Source organism: Schistocerca cancellata, chromosome 3, assembly GCF_023864275.1.
Source record: "Schistocerca cancellata isolate TAMUIC-IGC-003103 chromosome 3, iqSchCanc2.1, whole genome shotgun sequence".
Taxonomy (NCBI): Eukaryota; Metazoa; Arthropoda; class Insecta; order Orthoptera; family Acrididae; genus Schistocerca; species Schistocerca cancellata.
In genome coordinates, this window is record NC_064628.1 from 378,898,457 (window position 1) to 378,915,737 (window position 17,281).

At 44.3% G+C, this 17,281-nt stretch overlaps 1 protein-coding gene across 1 annotated transcript in view; it reads right to left on the bottom strand.

Annotated features, from left to right (window-relative positions):
• Positions 1-342: 342 nt before the first annotated feature.
• The window catches only part of LOC126176314 (testis-specific serine/threonine-protein kinase 1-like), a 104,021-nt gene continuing 87,082 nt past the window's right edge, over positions 343-17,281 (bottom strand). Inside the window, exons 4-5 of the mRNA XM_049923465.1 lie at positions 499-645; positions 343-450 (exon numbers count right to left, since the gene is read on the bottom strand). Coding sequence (XP_049779422.1) covers positions 343-450; positions 499-645 — 255 coding nt within the window. The remainder of the gene's footprint in view (positions 451-498; positions 646-17,281) is intronic.

Sequence of the window (17,281 nt, forward strand, 5' to 3'; positions counted from 1 at the left end):
TGTAGGATTCATGGTGTCAGTTCCCTCCAGCACTACTTCAGACATTAGTGGAGTCCATGCCACTTCTACGTGGTATCGGGGGCCCTACACGATATTAGGCAGGTGTACCAGTTTCTTTGGCTCTTCGGTGTAGCACCACTGAAGGTTTTTGTCCGAATTACCCTCGTAGTGGCAGGTCCGTCTCTCGTGACAGCCGGCGGTCAGTCGGGCGTTACTTAGCGAGATTGCGGATGCTTTTGTTCGCACAGAGTACGCGGTCATCGGCTCGCGTTCACGTCGGAGTGCGTGGGGCGTGACGGGAATGAAGAGGACGCGGCGTGCGTTGCTGTTTGGGCAGAGTGTTTATTTGACGCTGCGCGAGACGGAGGAGGACTCGGAGTGTTCGGGGGCGCGCAGGTTGGGCGCCATGGTGGAGTGCTTGGCGAAGTTGGGCGAGGAGCCGACGGGCGCCTGCAGCATGTGCACCTCGGGCAGCCCCGCCTCCGCGGCGCGCGCCGCCTCCTTGGCCGCCACCGCCGCAGCGATCTCCATCGAACCGCCGGGTTTCCGGCGCCGCGAAGCGCGCGCCTCCAACAGCGCGTTCTTCTCGTCCGGCGTCAGCTGCATCAGGCGCGGCTCCATCGCGAAGAAGTCCGCGTTCAGCACCTGCGCACACCGAAGTACCACACTACTGTACCCGCACCCAACACCGGGACTGTTGACATTTCTAAAAACATCGGGTAACCGATATATCGATATTTAAGCTCCATCGCGAAGAAGTCCGTTTTCAGCACCTGCGCACAGCGAAGTACCACACTACTGTACCCGCACCCAACTCTGGGACAGTAGACATTTCTAAAAACTTCGGGTACCCGATATATCGATATTTAAGAAACATCGTCAGCCCACGACATATCGAGAAAAATTATCGATATATTGACATATCGGTGCAAGAAATACCAGAGTGCCAGCAAAAAAAAAAAAAAAAAAAAAATCAGGTGCACATTGTAAATACAGGGTGTATATGAAAGAATCACGTCTATATTACCATATTTCTATATTTCTGAAACTAATAAACATATACAATGAATTTTGTTTTCTGATGAACGGGAAACTCAAAAATGTTTTTTTTTTCGTACCTTTTCATACATATTGAAGCAATGGTTGGGAAGGGAGTGAGGCAGGGTTGTAAACTCTCCCTGATGTTATTCAATCTGTATATTGAGCAAGCAGTAAAGGAAACGAAAGAAAAGTTCGGAGTAGGTATTAAAATTCATGGAGAAGAAATAAAAACTTTAAGGTTCGCCGAAGACAGTGTAATTTCGTCAGAGAAAGCAAAGGACTTGGAAGAGCAGTTGAACGGAATGGACTGTGTCTTGAAAGGAGGATATAAGATGAACATCATCAGAAGCAAAATGTAGTCGAATTAAGTCGGGTGATGCTGAGGGAATTAGATTAGGAAATTAGACACTTAAAGTAGTAAATAAGTTTTGCTATTTGGGGAGCAAAATAACTGATGATGGTCGAAATAGAGAGGACATAAAATGTGGACTGGCAATGGCAAGGAAAGCGTTTCTGAAGAAGCGAAATTTGTTAATATCGAGTATAGATTTAAGTGTCAGGAAGTCGTTTCTGAAAGTATTTGTAAGGAGTGTGGCCATGTCTGGAAGTGAAACATGGACGATAAATAGTTTGGACAAGAAGAGAATAGAAGCTTTCGAAATATGGTGCTACAGAAGAATGCTGAAGATTAGATGGGTAAATCATTAACTAATGAGAAGGTATTGAATAGGATTGGGGAGAAGAGGAGTTTGTGGCACAACTTGAATAGAAGAAGGGATCGGTTGGTAGGACATGTTCTGCGGCATGAAGGGCTCGCCAATTTAGTATTGGAGGGCAGCGTGGAGGGCAAAAATTGTAGAGGGAGACCAAGCGATGAATACACTAAGCAGATTCGGAAGGATGTAGGCTGCAGTACGTACTGGGAGATGAAGAAGCTTGCACAGGATAGAGTAGCATGGAGAGCTGCATCAAACCAGTCTCAGGACTGAAGACCACAACAACATTATACATATTGAATGTGCCCCCATTGAGATGCACAGCATATGTCTATGCGATATTCAAACTACTCCCACAGCGGCGACCATGTCTTGAGCTACAGCTTCCACAGCTGGTGTTATGCGATGTCTCAGTTTATTCATTGTTGTTGGTAACGTAACACATAAACAGCGTCTTATATAGACCCCCCCCCACATGAAATAATCACATACAATCAGGTCCAGTGACCTTGGAGGCCAGTAAAGTAAGGCTGAATCATTTGGTCCAGTGCGACCGATCCATCATTCAGGAAACCTTTGATTTAAAAATTCCCGCATTTCCAGATGCCAATGTGGCGGCGCACCATCCTGTTGATGAATGAAGTCGTTCGAATCAGTCTCCAACTGTGGCAAAAGAAAGTTCTCAAGCATATCGAGATATGTGCTTCCTGTAACAGTGTACTTAGCAAAGAAAAAGGGACTATACACATTCTCCCGTGAAAAGTGGACAAAACACATTTAATTTTGGAGAGTGCCTGTCATGTTGCACAACTTTTTGTGGTTGTTCCGTACCGCATATTCTCACATTATAACTTTTCACCCCTCCATTTAAATGCAATATTGCGGTTTCGTCGCATATCGGATTTGTCCGCAGCATTTCATGTCGACTTCCTCGTCTTTTTTCATTTCTACAAACGCTAGTGGCCTAGCCGTGCCGGCCTGTGTGGCCGAGCGGTTCTAGGCGCTTCAGTCTGGAACCGCGCGAACGCTACGATCGCAGGTTCGACTGGTGCCTCGGGCATGGATGTGCGTGATGTCCTTAGGATAGTTAGGTTTAAGTAGTTCTAAGTTCTAGGGGACTGATGATCTTAGATGTTAAGTCTCATAGTGCTCAGAGCCATTTTTGACCTAGCCGTCTTAGTGTCAAATTTGCGTAGTGAAGCTAAACGTTGCAGTTTGTGTTGGTAGCGCCGAGCGCCGATTATGTCAGTATTTCCCCTCCCACGTCTCCGCCAACCGCAAAGACCAGTCTTGTCATTTAGATTTTTATTCATAATTTCAGTTACTGCGATTGAAGAATGCCGATGTGAAGTAATAGCACACCATTCGCGTTAAGAACCATTTTTAACGCAACTGATGTTATATTTCCTCAGTGGGATTCTTATTATCCCATTCACACCGCCACCCCGTAGCGCAATCAGACTTCTTCTTTTTTGCCATCTATACTTGCTGCACACAGGGAAAGAGAAAGACTGGACGTGATAAAATCTCAAAAAATAGTAAGACTCCTTCACACAGTGAAAGTAAAACTATGTTCTACTACAATTAAAAAAAACAGCTTCAAATATTTATCGAAAATTGCAAAATAAAGAAAAAGAAAAAATGAAATAAAAATATCGGCACCAGATATTGCTCTTTCCCTATCGATATATCTGTAAAGAAGCTATCGTCGATACATATCGACATCTGTTGGAAGAAAATATTGTTACATCGAGGTATCAAAATATGAAGATAGTAACTGTTCTCGAAAGAACAGATACCATTGATGACCGTGCAGCTCCTCTAGAATAAATAACTAACCCTCAGCTGCAGACAGGTGTTGTTGATATACGTCAATGGGGACAGCTGAGAATGTGTGCCCCGACCGGGACCCGCACGCGGGATCTCCTGCTTACATGGCAGACGCTCTATCCATCTGAACCACCGAGAACACAGATGAATAGCTCGACTTCAGGGTCTAATCCCTTGCACGCTTCCCGTGAGACCCACATTCCCAGCTGTCCACAATCTACATTCGTAATGTACCTAATAGATATTTGCCCATTCACCCATTACTCGCGCACACTAAGGTGACTATTCCCGTAAGAGTTCGGGCAACCTGTGAGCATTTCGATTAATTATCATTCATTCTAGAGAAGCTGCACGGTCATCAATGGTATCTGTTCTTTCGAGAACAGTTACTTTCTCCATATACTTAAAGGCTACCCGGCCATTGATCTTCGTTCGTGCGAATGCGCACAGGTTGCCCGAACTCTTACGGGAATCGTCACCTTAGTTGGCGCGAGTAATGAGTGGATGGGCAAATATCTACTAGGAACATTACGAATGTAGATTGTGGACAGTTGGGAATGTGGGTCTCACGGGAAGCGTGCAAGGGATAAATCCCTGCAGTCGCGGTATTCATCTGTGTCCTCGGTTGCTCAGCTGGATTGCCAGGACGGTAGCTCAGCGTGTTCGGTCAGAGGGTTAGTTACTCTCTGTAGTAAAAAAAACTGAGTGAACGGATCAACTAACAAACTGAACGGGTGTCATGAGACGTCCGCCCCGAACATATACAACGAACAAAATAGAACATGTGATTCTTGAGTTTCTCCCGGCGTATTTGATAGTCAAAATATCCACGGGTGTACTGCCGGTCTACAGTGTCCAACGGGCACAATATTTCGGCCATCATACATGTCGCCATCATCAGGTAAACTGACGGACTGAGCTCCTGTGAACGTGCCGGCACGGAGATCCGTACGCTATGGCTGCTCAGAGGGAACTGGGTTCGGTCGCGGCGGCGGCCGATTTAAATACCCTCCGCCCGCGGCGCGCTCCCTCCGCTGTTCGCGCCCCGCGCCACGGTCTCGCGGTGGAACAGATTGCGACGGCGTCTGAGATGACGTCGGAGTGATGGCTCTGTCCGCCGTGGTCGTCACAACTATACGTTTGCTCGATTTACTCTTGATTAACCCAATCGCTGGTTCCCAAGCCTTGCTAAGATTATAGCCACAGTCACGGTTTATGAGGTCGTCATTGGTGCGAATTTCGATGGCCTCTGTAACAACGCTGTCCCAGTATCTCGACGTATGTACCAGAATCCTCGTGCGTTCATACTCCATAGCGTGATTTTCCGACAAACAATGTTCAGCGACCGCCGACTTGCTCGGATACATCAGTCGAGTGTGCCTCTGGTGTTCATCCGAATGGAAACATACTTGCTTTTTTCCGTAACGTGGACGACACGTTCGTCATCTGGCCACATGGTATGGATAAACTCCTTGATTTCCTTACACATCTAAGCTCCATACACCCTAACATCAAATTCACTATGGAGACTGAAACGGAGGGTAAATTACCTTTCCTTGACGTCTTAGTCAAGAGAAGGGCTGAGCGGCACCCTAGGTCATGGGGTGTATCGGAAGACAACGCACACTGATCTGTATTTGGACGCAGACAGCTGCCACCACCCTTCACAGAGGAATGGGGTACTTAAAACTCTAGTACATAGGGCGCGCACTATCTCTGACGCAGGAATTGGAACATCTGAGAACTGTATTTCGAAAAAATGGGTGCTCAGAGCGGCAGATTCAACGTGCTCTCCACCCAACCACTACAGCACAACCTGTAGAGATGGATGAAATCACGAGGGAGGAGGTAGGCACTTCGTTTATTCCATATACAGGCGCACTCTGGGGGAAAATCGCCCGCATTTTGAAGAAACACCGGGTCGGAACTGTGTTTTGTCCTCCGAATAAAACTCGTGCACTGGAGGGGAGCGCCAAAGATGACCTCGGTTTGAGGAAGGCCAGCGTGTACCAGATTCCGTGTCAATGTGGCAAGTCGTATATTGGTCAGACGATGCGTGCCGTCGAGGATCGATGCCGTGAACAGAGGCACACTCGACTGATGTATCCGAGCAAGTCGGCGGTCGCTGAACATTGTTTGTCGGAAAATCACGCTATGGAGTATGAACACACGAGGATTCTGGTACATACGTCGAGATACTGGGACAGCGTTGTTACAGAGGCCATCGAAATTCGCACCAATGACGACCTCATAAACCGTGACTGTGGCTATAATCTTAGCAAGGCTTGGGAACCAGCGATTGGGTTAATCAAGAGTAAATCGAGCAAACGTATAGTTGTGACGACCACGGCGGACAGAGCCATCACTCCGACGTCATCTCAGACGCCGTCGCAATCTGTTCCACCGCGAGACCGTGGCGCGGGGCGCGAACGGCGGAGGGAGCGCGCCGCGGGCCGAGGGTATTTAAATCGGCCGCCGCCGCGACCGAACCCAGTTCCCTCTGAGCAGCCATAGCGTACGGGTCTCCGTGCCGGCACGTTCACAGGAGCTCAGTCCGTCAGTTTACCTGATGATGGCGACATGTATGATGGCCGAAATATTGTGCCCGTTGGACACTGTAGACCGGCAGTACACCCGTGGATATTTTGATTAAAATAGAACATAATGAGATCAACAAAGAAATAAATAAAAAAGATGGATAGAGCGTCTGCTATGTAAGCAGGAGATCCCGGGTTAGTCCCGGCCGGGGCACGTATTTTCAGCTATCCCCATTGAGGTATATCAACAACACCTGTCTGCAGCTGAGGGTTTCGATTGTCATGATGTATCAACATTTTATCAACAGTCCTACCTAACACCATCGGCCATTTGCAGAAATTTTTCCTGAGGGGTGGGGGCAGGGCTGTAAAATTTCCATTTCTTATTACATCCCACACAACGGAGTTATCCATCAAATCTTTAACTTTTGTAGTTCTTTCGTCCTCAGTTCCGTGTAATACACTCTAAGAGAGACGAAAGGGCGCACCAAGAAAAATTTATCCACATGTGACGGAAACTGTTAGATGTAATGTACGTCTGCAGACTAACAGATGATTACAATTTCAGGAAATTGGATGATTTATTCAACAGAAAGAGCTTCATAGAGTGAGGAAATCAGTGATATGTAGCACCTTATCCAGTCCATGGCGGTGTGATAGAGCAACTGAAACTGGTCAGTCGACAGTTTGTTCTTTGCATTTCTGGAATTTGTGCATACTTGGGATGTCTCAAGTGCTAAGCGACAATTTTGAATCACCTATTGTTCGCGGGCAGTCTTTGGTGAGAGTAGTTGTGTCGCTGGAAGATGTGTTTTGTTTTGTCATCGCTGTTTGGCAGCAAGGAGCGCGGGAGTTCAATCGTTAGACGCGTAGTGAGACAGACGCCGAGCAGAGGAATTTTGGCAATGTAGACGTAAAGTTAATTGCATCTGTGTTTAAATAAAAATATTTGTGTCTGAGTCTTGTGAAACGTGAGGCAATACTGACCTTACGACTTATCTTAGAAAGAAGATTAAGGAAAGGCAAACCTACGTTTCTAGCATTTGTAGACTTAGAGAAAGCTTTTGACAATGTTGACTGGAATACTCTCTTTCAAATTCTAAAGGTGGCAGGGGTAAAATACAGGGAGCGAAAGGCTATTTACAATTTGTACAGAAAACAGATGGCAGTTATAAGAGTCGAGGGGCACGAAAGGGAAACAGTGGTAGCCTATCTCCGATGTTATTCAATCTTTATAGCAGTAAAGGAAACAAAATAAAAATTTGAACTAGGTATTAAAATCAATGGAGAAGAAATAAAAACTTTGAAGTTAGCCGATGACATTGTAATTCTGTCAGATACAGCAAAGGACTTGGAAGAGCAGTTGAACGGAATGGACAGTGTCTTGAAAGGAGGATATAAGATGAATATCAATAAAAGCAAAACGAGGATAATGGAATGTAGTCGATTTAAGTCGGGTGATGCTGAGGGAATTAGATTAGGAAATGAGACACTTAAAGTAGTAAAGGAGTTTTGCTATTTGGGGAGCAAAATAACTGATGATGGTCGAATTAGAGAGGATATAAAATGTAGACTGGCAATGGCAAGGAAAGCGTTTCTGAAGAAGAGAAATTTGTTAACCTCGAGTATAGATTTAAGTGTCAGGAAGTCGTTTCTGAAAGTATTTGTATGGAGTGTAGCCATGTATGGAAGTGAAACATGGACGATAAACAGTTTGGACAAGAAGAGAATAGATGCCTTCGAAATGTGGTGCTACAGAAGAATGCTGAAGATTAGATCGGTAGATCACATGACTAATGAGGAGGTATTGAATAGAATTGGAGAGAAGAGGAGTTCCTGACACAACTTGAGTAGAAGAAGGGATCGGTTGGTAGGGCATATTCTGAGGCATCAAGGGATCACCAATTTAGTACTGGAGGAAGCGTGGAGGGTAAAAATCGTAGAGGGAAACCAAGAGATGAATACACTAAGCAGATTCAGAAGGATGTATGTTGCAGTAAGTACTGGGAGATGAAGAAGCTTGCACAGGATAGGGTAGCATGGAGAGCTGCATCAAACCAGTCTCAGGACTGAAGACCACAACAACAACAACATTGTGAAACTGTCGAAAAGGATTTGATTAGTGTTTCAGAATGAAAAGAATATGAAGAGGAATGAACGTAATATTTTATTTATCGGCACCGAGTAGTTAGAATCATTGTTGAATGAGACATCCACATCGGCGAACTTTAAATATTTCACTAAGGTCTGTGTAATTTTCACTGTAAGATATTTTTAATGTTTATTAATGATACTTCTAAGATTTGTGAGAGTAAGAGTTTGGTATGAATGTTGCCCTTTGTCAGTGTTAATGAGTGTTGTAACACGATTTGCATAGAGATAATAACGTATCAGATAGTTTAAAAACAGTTTCTTAAAAGAATACTTCACCCAAGAGCATTGTCCATATCCTGGATCAGTCATTTTCTCTCTCACTGATGTGTATAAAATAGCTCTCAGCAACTGCAGTTAGAAATCTGCAGCCTGGCGCACAGAGATCAGTAAGCACCTCCTTTCCAAGCAATTACAGTACGAGGTAAGATATTTTCATTTCAGGGTCAGTTTGCTACGAAAATCATCAATGCACAGGGACCATTTCGTGAACAGCATTATTAGGCACATCGTTAAAGCAGAGGGACCATTTTATTTAATTAAAGGAATTAATAGTTAAGGATTTATTTTGTAATCTCGCAGGCAGATATATTTGGTTTCTCTCGCAGTTAAAAATGCACAAAGTCATCCAAAGCTAAACAACAGCAAAGTTACAACTAACGAACCAAGCCAGTGTGAGTTCAAAATCAAACTAAAAGGAATAATAAAGAAACATTTCACAACCATTGGCAACAATATGAAAGAACAAACAGTCTCGGTTGAAAAACTGGATTATTTATCTTCCAACGACGCGCTTCACCTTTTACGAGGCATCTTTAGATTGATTGATAAAATACAGTGCAGGGCACATAGGATGCCGTGCATACAAATATCCCAGTAGGAAATCTCCGTGATACAATTTGAAAAACCTTGTGCAGTGTCTAATACAGAAGATGGTACATGCATAAATTACACAAGGGCAACAATCTACTGGGGCTTGCATGTGTTTCAGGCTCGCTTTCCGAACTATTTAACATCTACACTACTGGCCATTAAAATTGCTACGCCACGAAGATGACGCGCTACAGACGCGAAATTTAACCGACAGGAAGAAGATGCTGTGATTTAGCTTTTCAGAGCATTCACATAAGGTTGGCGCCGCTGGCGACACCTACAACGTACTTACACGACGAAAGTTTCCAACCGATTTCTCATACACAAACAGCAGTTGACCAGCGTTGCCTGGTGAAACGTTGTTGTGATGCCTCGTGTAAGGAGGAGAAATGCGTATCATCACGTTTCCGACTTTGATAAAGGTCGGATTGTAGCCTAACGCGATTTTCATTTATCGTATCGCGACATTGCTGCTCGCGTTGGTCGAGATCCAATGACTGTTAGCAGAATATGGAATCGATGGGTTCAGGAGGGTAATACGGAACGCCTTGCTGGATCCCAACGGCCTCTATCACTAGCAGTCGAGATGACAGGCATCTTATCCGCATGGCTGTAACGGATCGTGCAGCCACGTCTCGATCCCTGAGTCAACAGAAGGGGACGTTTGCAAGACAACAACCATCTGCACGAACAGTTCAACGATGTTTGCAGCAGCATGCACTACGAGGACTTTTTCGGATGAATTCAGGTTCTTTTTACAGCATCATGATGGTCGCTTCCGTGTTTGGCGACATCGCGGTGAACGCACATTGGAAGCGTGTATTCGTCATCGCCATACTAGCGTATCACCCGGCGTGATGGTATGGGGTGCCATTGGTTACATGTCTCGGTCACCTGTTGTTCGCATTGACGGCACTTTGAACAGTGGACGTTACTTTTCAGAGGTGTTACAACCCCTGGCTTTACCCTTCATTTGATCTCTGCGAAACCATACATTTCAGCAGGATAATTCACGACCGCATGTTGCAGGTCCTGTACGGCTCTTTCTGGATACAGAAAATGTTCGACTACTACCCTGTCCAGCACATTCTTCAGATCTCTCACCAATTGAAAACATCTGGTCAATGGTGGCCGAGTAACTGGCTCGTCACAATACGCCAGTCAATACTCTTGATGAACTGTGGTATCGTGTGGAAGCTGCGTGGGCAGCTGTACCTGTACACGCTATCCAAGCACTGTTTGACTCAATGCCCAGGCGTACCAAGGCCAATATTATGGCCAAAGGTGGTTGTTATGGGTACTGATTTCTCAGGATCTATGCACCCAAATTGCGTGAAAATGAAATCACATGTCAGTCCTAGTATAATATATTTGTCCAATGAATACCCGTTTATCATCTGCATTTGTTCTTGGTGTAGCAATTTTAATGGCCAGTAGTGTATATCATACACCGCACAAGCTTTCTCAAATTCTGACCACAGCGGTTATCTGCTTGAATATCTGTATGCACGACATCCTACTTGCTTAACACCATATTTTGCCAGCCAGTTTGCAAATGCCTTGGGTAAGGCGAGACGTGTCACTGGAGGGTAAATAAAATAAAAAAAATCCGGTTTTGCAACTAAGACGGTTTGCTCTTTCATATTCAGTAACGCGTCTGTCCACCTGTGGCTCTCGTGCAAGCAGTTACTCAGCTAGGCATTGATTCAGAGTTGTCTGGTGTCCTCCTGAGCGATATCGTGCCACATCCTGTCGAATCGTCGAAAACCCGAACTGGATGCAGAGCCTTGCTCTGAACGTTCTCAGTTGGGGAGATGTCTGGCGACCTTGCTGGCCGAGTTAGGGTTTCGCAAGCAGAAAGGCAAGCAGTAGAAACTTAGGCCGCATGCAGGCGGGCTTTATCTCGCTGAAATTTAAGACTAGGATGGTTTGTCATGAAAGCCAATAAATTGGGTCGTAGAATCTCGTCGACCTACCACTATGCTGTAAGGATACGGCGGACGTCAACAAAAGAGGTCCTGCTATGAAAATAAATGGCACCACAGACAATCACTCCTAGTTGTCAGGCTATACGGGGGCGACAATCAGGTTGGAATCCCACCACAAACCAGAGCGTCTCCAAACACATCCTTGCTGGCCATTGGGGCTCGTTTCGAAACGGGACTGATCACTGACGACAACTCTACTCTAGTCAATGAGATCCCAGGCCAGATACGTGTCTGGAGACGCCCTGGACGGTGGTGGATACCAATCTGACTGTCGCCCGCCACACGGTCCGTCAACCAGAAGTGGTGGTAAAGTGTGCCATTTCGTTTCATAGCAGGATCCATTTGGTTGTCGCATGCTGGCGATACGGCGACGATATTCTACCCATTTATTTGCCCTTCATGGAAAGCCACCCTATTCTTTCATTTCAGCAAGATAATGGCCGCATTCACACGGCGAGAGTTTCTGCTACTTTTCTTCGTTTTTTCCAAACCCTCCTTTGGCCAGCAAGGTCACCGGGTATCCCCACAACTGAGAACTTTTGGAGCATTATGGGCACAACACTCCAACAAGCCCGAGATTTTGACGGTCTAACGAGCTAATTGGACAGGATTTGGCACAATATCCCTCAGGAAGACACCCAACAACTCTGTCAATCAATGCCAAGACGAATGACTGCTCGCATAAGACCCAGCACTGGGCCAACACGTGGTTGACTTGCTCAATTTGTGAAGCTCATTCTCTTGAATAAATCATCCAATTTTTCTGAAATATCATGTGTTTGGCTGTACATGTACTGCCGATTTTCGTTCTATTCTCATAATTCATTCGTGGTGTGTCTCTCTCTTTTTGTCTTAGAGTGTACAAGAACTATTCTTTTATTAAGAACTGACCGCTCATGAAATTGAAATCACAGTGGAAACAATAATGTTTCATTTGCAACAGTTAGCTACCTCTTCCATCTACTTCTCTACATAGTCCCCGCTCTGACTTAAACATATGGCACAGCGATGTACCAACTTTCTAATATCCTTCTCATGGAAGGCAGCTACATGTGAATTCCGCCAATTCTCTATGCTGATATGCAGCTCGTTGTCTGTGTCAAAATGTTGTCTTCGTAGCCAGCGGTTCTTGTGAGCAGGAAGGAAACTCAGAGGGAGCCAAGTGCGGGCTGTATGGTGGATGACCAAGCACTTGCCATAGAAGATGCTGCAGGAGCGTCTTCAGTGCCCCTGCAGTGTATGGCCGAGAACTCTCATGAAAAAGGAGATGCATGGCAGATATGTTATGTGGGTTGCATGAAATCAGGCGAACTCTCTCAGCCACACTCATGGTTGGAGGAAGACCCTGTTGTCTAAGCCTGTCTATGTGCTCACTGTGCACTCAGTACTGAAACGAGGGACATGACGTGATCGATGGGCATACTAGGAGAGGCTACCACACACACATCTGTAGACTCGTCCTCCTACTACAGTCCGTTGATAATTGTTAATTTGTAACTGTCTAATCACAACTGAATAAAATATAAGTTTTGTGCCATGCATGTTTCGCGTTTGTTCTTTGCAAAGCATTGTCAGTGGCCTGGAATATGTATATATTTTTGTTTGCACTACTTATTTTACATTTATGACATCGTATAGGTTATAAACAATTCTGACACTTTTTGCTTTTCTGCGGTGTAACAATAACTTAAAATACTATTTACAGACTTCATGTGTGGTGATCTACACGACTGTGCTTTTTTCCCTTGTTACAGCTGTTCTTGGTCTGATAATTGTCATTTGAAATTCTATTGTCACTCTTCACAGCGGTAGGAACTGAACACTCGTTTTGATATTTTTGGATGGTCTTGCCAACAGTTTAATGGTATCGCCTACTGTTGAATGTGTTCTCATGATATCAGTGATCTGTTTGCTTGCTTGTGTGTGTGTGTGTGTGCGTGTAAACTGGTATTCGTTTCATATTTCATTCAGCTGTGGTTAGACAATCGTAAATTAACAATTATTAACATACCGTAGCATCCACTCAATATTTGTTATAGGTAGTTTACCTTGATACTTCAAAGGTAAGCATGCTTTCATGTTTATCTTCAAAGTAAACTTCTTTGTGTTATTAAAATGGTTACCCATGTGTCACATTTTTTAGGTTGATGATCTAAAATTTATCCTTTTACGGTGAAATTTGATATAACTTCAATAAAATAATAAATAAATTGGAAAATATAGCAGTAAAATATTTAGAAAGATATTTTTATTTGCATACTAATAATGTTGAATTGATGCTGAATAGGAAAATTCTGAAGCAGAAATGAGAGTACTGAGGGGTATAAACAAAACAGTGATGAGTAGCCTTTGACTAAACTTCCTGGAAAGTGAAAATGCAGAGAACAAATTTTTATAAATGCTTATACGCTGTTACCTAAAACTTGGCTTTCAAAAAATACATGTCTTCACATTCACAAAAATGCAGTTTGAATCATATCAAATAAACGCTTACAAATTACAGTTAGAAATAATCAAATAACTGATTGTTTTCCTAACAAGAGCTGACGAAGAAAAGAATAACCATGAAGTACTGTATGTGATACGAAACTACAGAAAATGTTGTATTTCACTTGACCATGCTTGAAGATGAATAACAATCGCCAAGACTGTTGCCTAAATTTGTCAATGACTAAGTCAATAAAATCAAGTCTTTCAATTACTTTTCTTCTGTGAACACTTAGCTTGTACAACTCACACAGCTTGTTTTCACTCAGTGTAGATCATAGTCTTACTTTTACTCTCAGTGGAGTAGTGAAAGATCGTTCAATTGCGTGTGTAGTTGCAGCAAAGCAAGAGCAATTAATAGAACCTTTTTCATAGCAGGAAAAAAAGATGTGTGTTCATCAATAATATCAATGATGGATACATTTATAGGTATTTGTGTTCTGATTGACAGAAAATCATACCACAGTGTTGTTTTAGTTTATGAGTTCCAATTTTATAATGTAGGATGATTTTAAAAGGTCTTTAATTTGATACAGAATTTTGTTGAGAAGATAGTCGAGGTATAGCACCTTGTTCTTTGCAAATCATTGTCAGTGGCCTGGAATATGTATATATTTTTGTTTGCACTACTTATTTTACATTTATGATATTGTATCGGTTATAGACAATTCTGACACTTTTTGCTTTTGTGCGGTGTAACAATAACTTAAAATACTATTTACAGACTTCATGTGTGGTGATCTACACGACTGTGCTTTTTCCCCTGATACAGCTGTTTCATCCCATACATTCGCTTTAACTTCTAGTTTTAACTTTCATTTTGGCTGAATCTGACTGTCATTTGTCGTACAGAAAATGTCGCATCAGAAGTCAATTTCTTGCCACACTTTATTCAGCAAGTCCTGTGAAATCCACCGTTTTGATTTTCAGTCTTCTGAAGTTCCTAGTGGTGGAATTCGGTACTACAACGATACGTGTATGAAACTTTTACTATAAGATGGCACCTTGCCGTTTTGGCTCAGAGAACACTTAGCTTTGTCTGACTGTAAATTATAAAGTACATACGTCACAGCATACTAAATTTTTTGAGAGTTATTTCGATTTAAAAAAAAGACACTGGAAACCATTCAGAGCACATCCAGATGACAGGTACGTATTAAAAATTGCTGAGTGTATCCAGTCAGTGTCGTGATTCGAGAAAATCCGTAAAACACAACTTATAATATTGGTAGCTACCTATATAGTCTTCATCGCACGAAACCAAACCCAGAAAATAGGAAGATGTGTGTCGGAAGTGAATGTTTTTACAAAAGAGAAAGAACTACTGGAGAACTCTCCATGTAGTGTAAAGATGATAACGCTGCCTTCTTCCCGTGTTGGAGGTAGACACTGATGTGACAGTCATGGGAGAGCATTACACACGTATAGAGCTAGCGGTAGTATCGCGTGTACAAGGTATAGAAGGGCAGGGCGATGGTGAAACTGATATTTACACTCAGATGATTCATGTGAAAAGGTTTCCGACGTGATTACGGCCGCACGGCGGGAATTAACAGACTTTGAACGCATGGGACATCCATTTCGGTTATCGTTAGGAAATTCAATATTCCGAAATCCACCGTGTCAAGAGCGTGCCGAGAATAACACATTTCAGGTATCAGCTCTCACCACGGACAACGCAGTGGCCGACCGCCTTCACTTAACGACCGAGGGCATCTGAGTTGTCAGTGCTAACAGACAAGCAATGATAATGGCAAAAATCGACATGTGACATACCGCGAACGTATCCATTAGGACAGCGCGGCGAAACGTGGTGTTAATGGGCTGTGACAGCAGACGACGACCGAAGCGAGTGCCTTTACGAACAGCACGACATCGCCTGCAACGCCTCTGCTGTTCTCGTGACCATTTCAGTTGGACCCTAGACGATTGGAAGTCTGTGGCTTGGTCAGATGAGTCTTGACTTCAGTTGGTATGAGCTGACGGTGCAGTTCGAGTGCGGCGCAAAGCCCACGAAACCAAGTTGTCAAGAAGGCATTGTGTAAGCTGGTGGTGGCTCCATAATGGTGTGGGCTGTGTTTGCGTGGAATGGGCTGTGATCTGTGGTCCACTGAACCGATCACTGCCTGGAAATGGCTACATTCGCCTACCTGAAAACCATTTACAGCCATCAGCGATGGAATTGTTATAGATGACAGTGTGCCATGTCACCGGGCCACAAGTGTTCGCGGTTGGTTTGGAAAGCATTCTGCACAGTTCGAGCGAATAATTTGCCTACCTATGTAACATTCACGGGACGTAATCGAGTACGTGCACAAAGTCCTGCACCGGCAGCACTTTCGCAATTATGGACGGCTACAGAAGCAACACGGCTCAATATTTCTGCAGGTGACTTTCAGCGACTTACTGAATCCGTGCCACGTCGAGTTACTGCACTATGCCGGGCAAAAGAACGCCCAACAAAATATTAGGTTCAAAAATGGTTCAAATGGCTCTGAGCACTATGGGACTTAACTGCTGAGGTCATCAGTCCCCTAGACTTAGAACTACTTAAACCTAACTAAGTTAAGGTCATCACACATATCCATGCCCGAGGCAGGATTCAAACCAGCAACCGTAGCGGTCTCGTGATTCCAGACTGTAGCGGCTAGAACCGCTTGGCCACATCCGGCCGACTGCTAACAGTCATTGGATCTCGACCAACGCGAGCAGCAATGTCGCGATACGATAAACCGCAATCACGATAGGCTACAATCCGACCTTTATCAAAGTCGGAAACGTGGTGGTACGCATTTCTGCTCCTTACACGAGGCATCACAACAACGTTTCACCAGGCAACGCCGGTCAACTGCCGTTTGTGTATGAGAAATCGGTTGGAAACGTTCCTCATGTCAGCACGTTGTAGGTGTCACCACCGACGCCAACCTTGTGTGAATGCTCTGAAAAGCTAATCATTTGCATATCACAGCATCTTCTTCCTGTCGGTTAAATTTTGCGTCTGTAGCATGTCGTCTTCGTGGTGTAGCAATTGTAATGGCCAGTAGTGTACTTTCCAGGCGAGTTTTATTTTGCCCACTGTCTATATATAGTTTGCGATGAGTTTCTCTGTCCCTTACATGAAAGTAAAGTGGTAGAGATGGAACAGAAGGGATCGCTGGGATTTGTGGACGGTGGTGTCATACAGTTTTAGTCCTGAACGTCAAAATATTAGGTTCAAAAATGGTTCAAATGGCTCTGAGCACTATGGGACTAACTGCTGAGGTCATTAGTCTCCTAGACTTAGAACTACTTAAACCTAACTAACCTAAGGACACCACACACATCCACGCCCGAGGCAGGATTCGAACCTGCGACCGTAGCGGGGGACTGATGACCTCAGAAGTTAAGTTCCATAGTGCTCAGAGCACCTTAGCGGTCGCGCGGTTCCAGACTGTAGCGCCAAGAACCGCTCGGCCACTCCGGCCGGCAAAATATTACGAGGTGTCGTATGAATGTTGTCACCCTAGCGTACATCCTTCTCCCACAAACCCTGAATCACTCTGAAATAGGCTCAGCTGACGGCCTGAAAAGTGTGAATGATCATTGTTCCCAGCTTGAGCATACTAAATAAAGTTCATGGGATTAGCCCCATTTGGAGTCTAAATATTTGGTCCTTGCG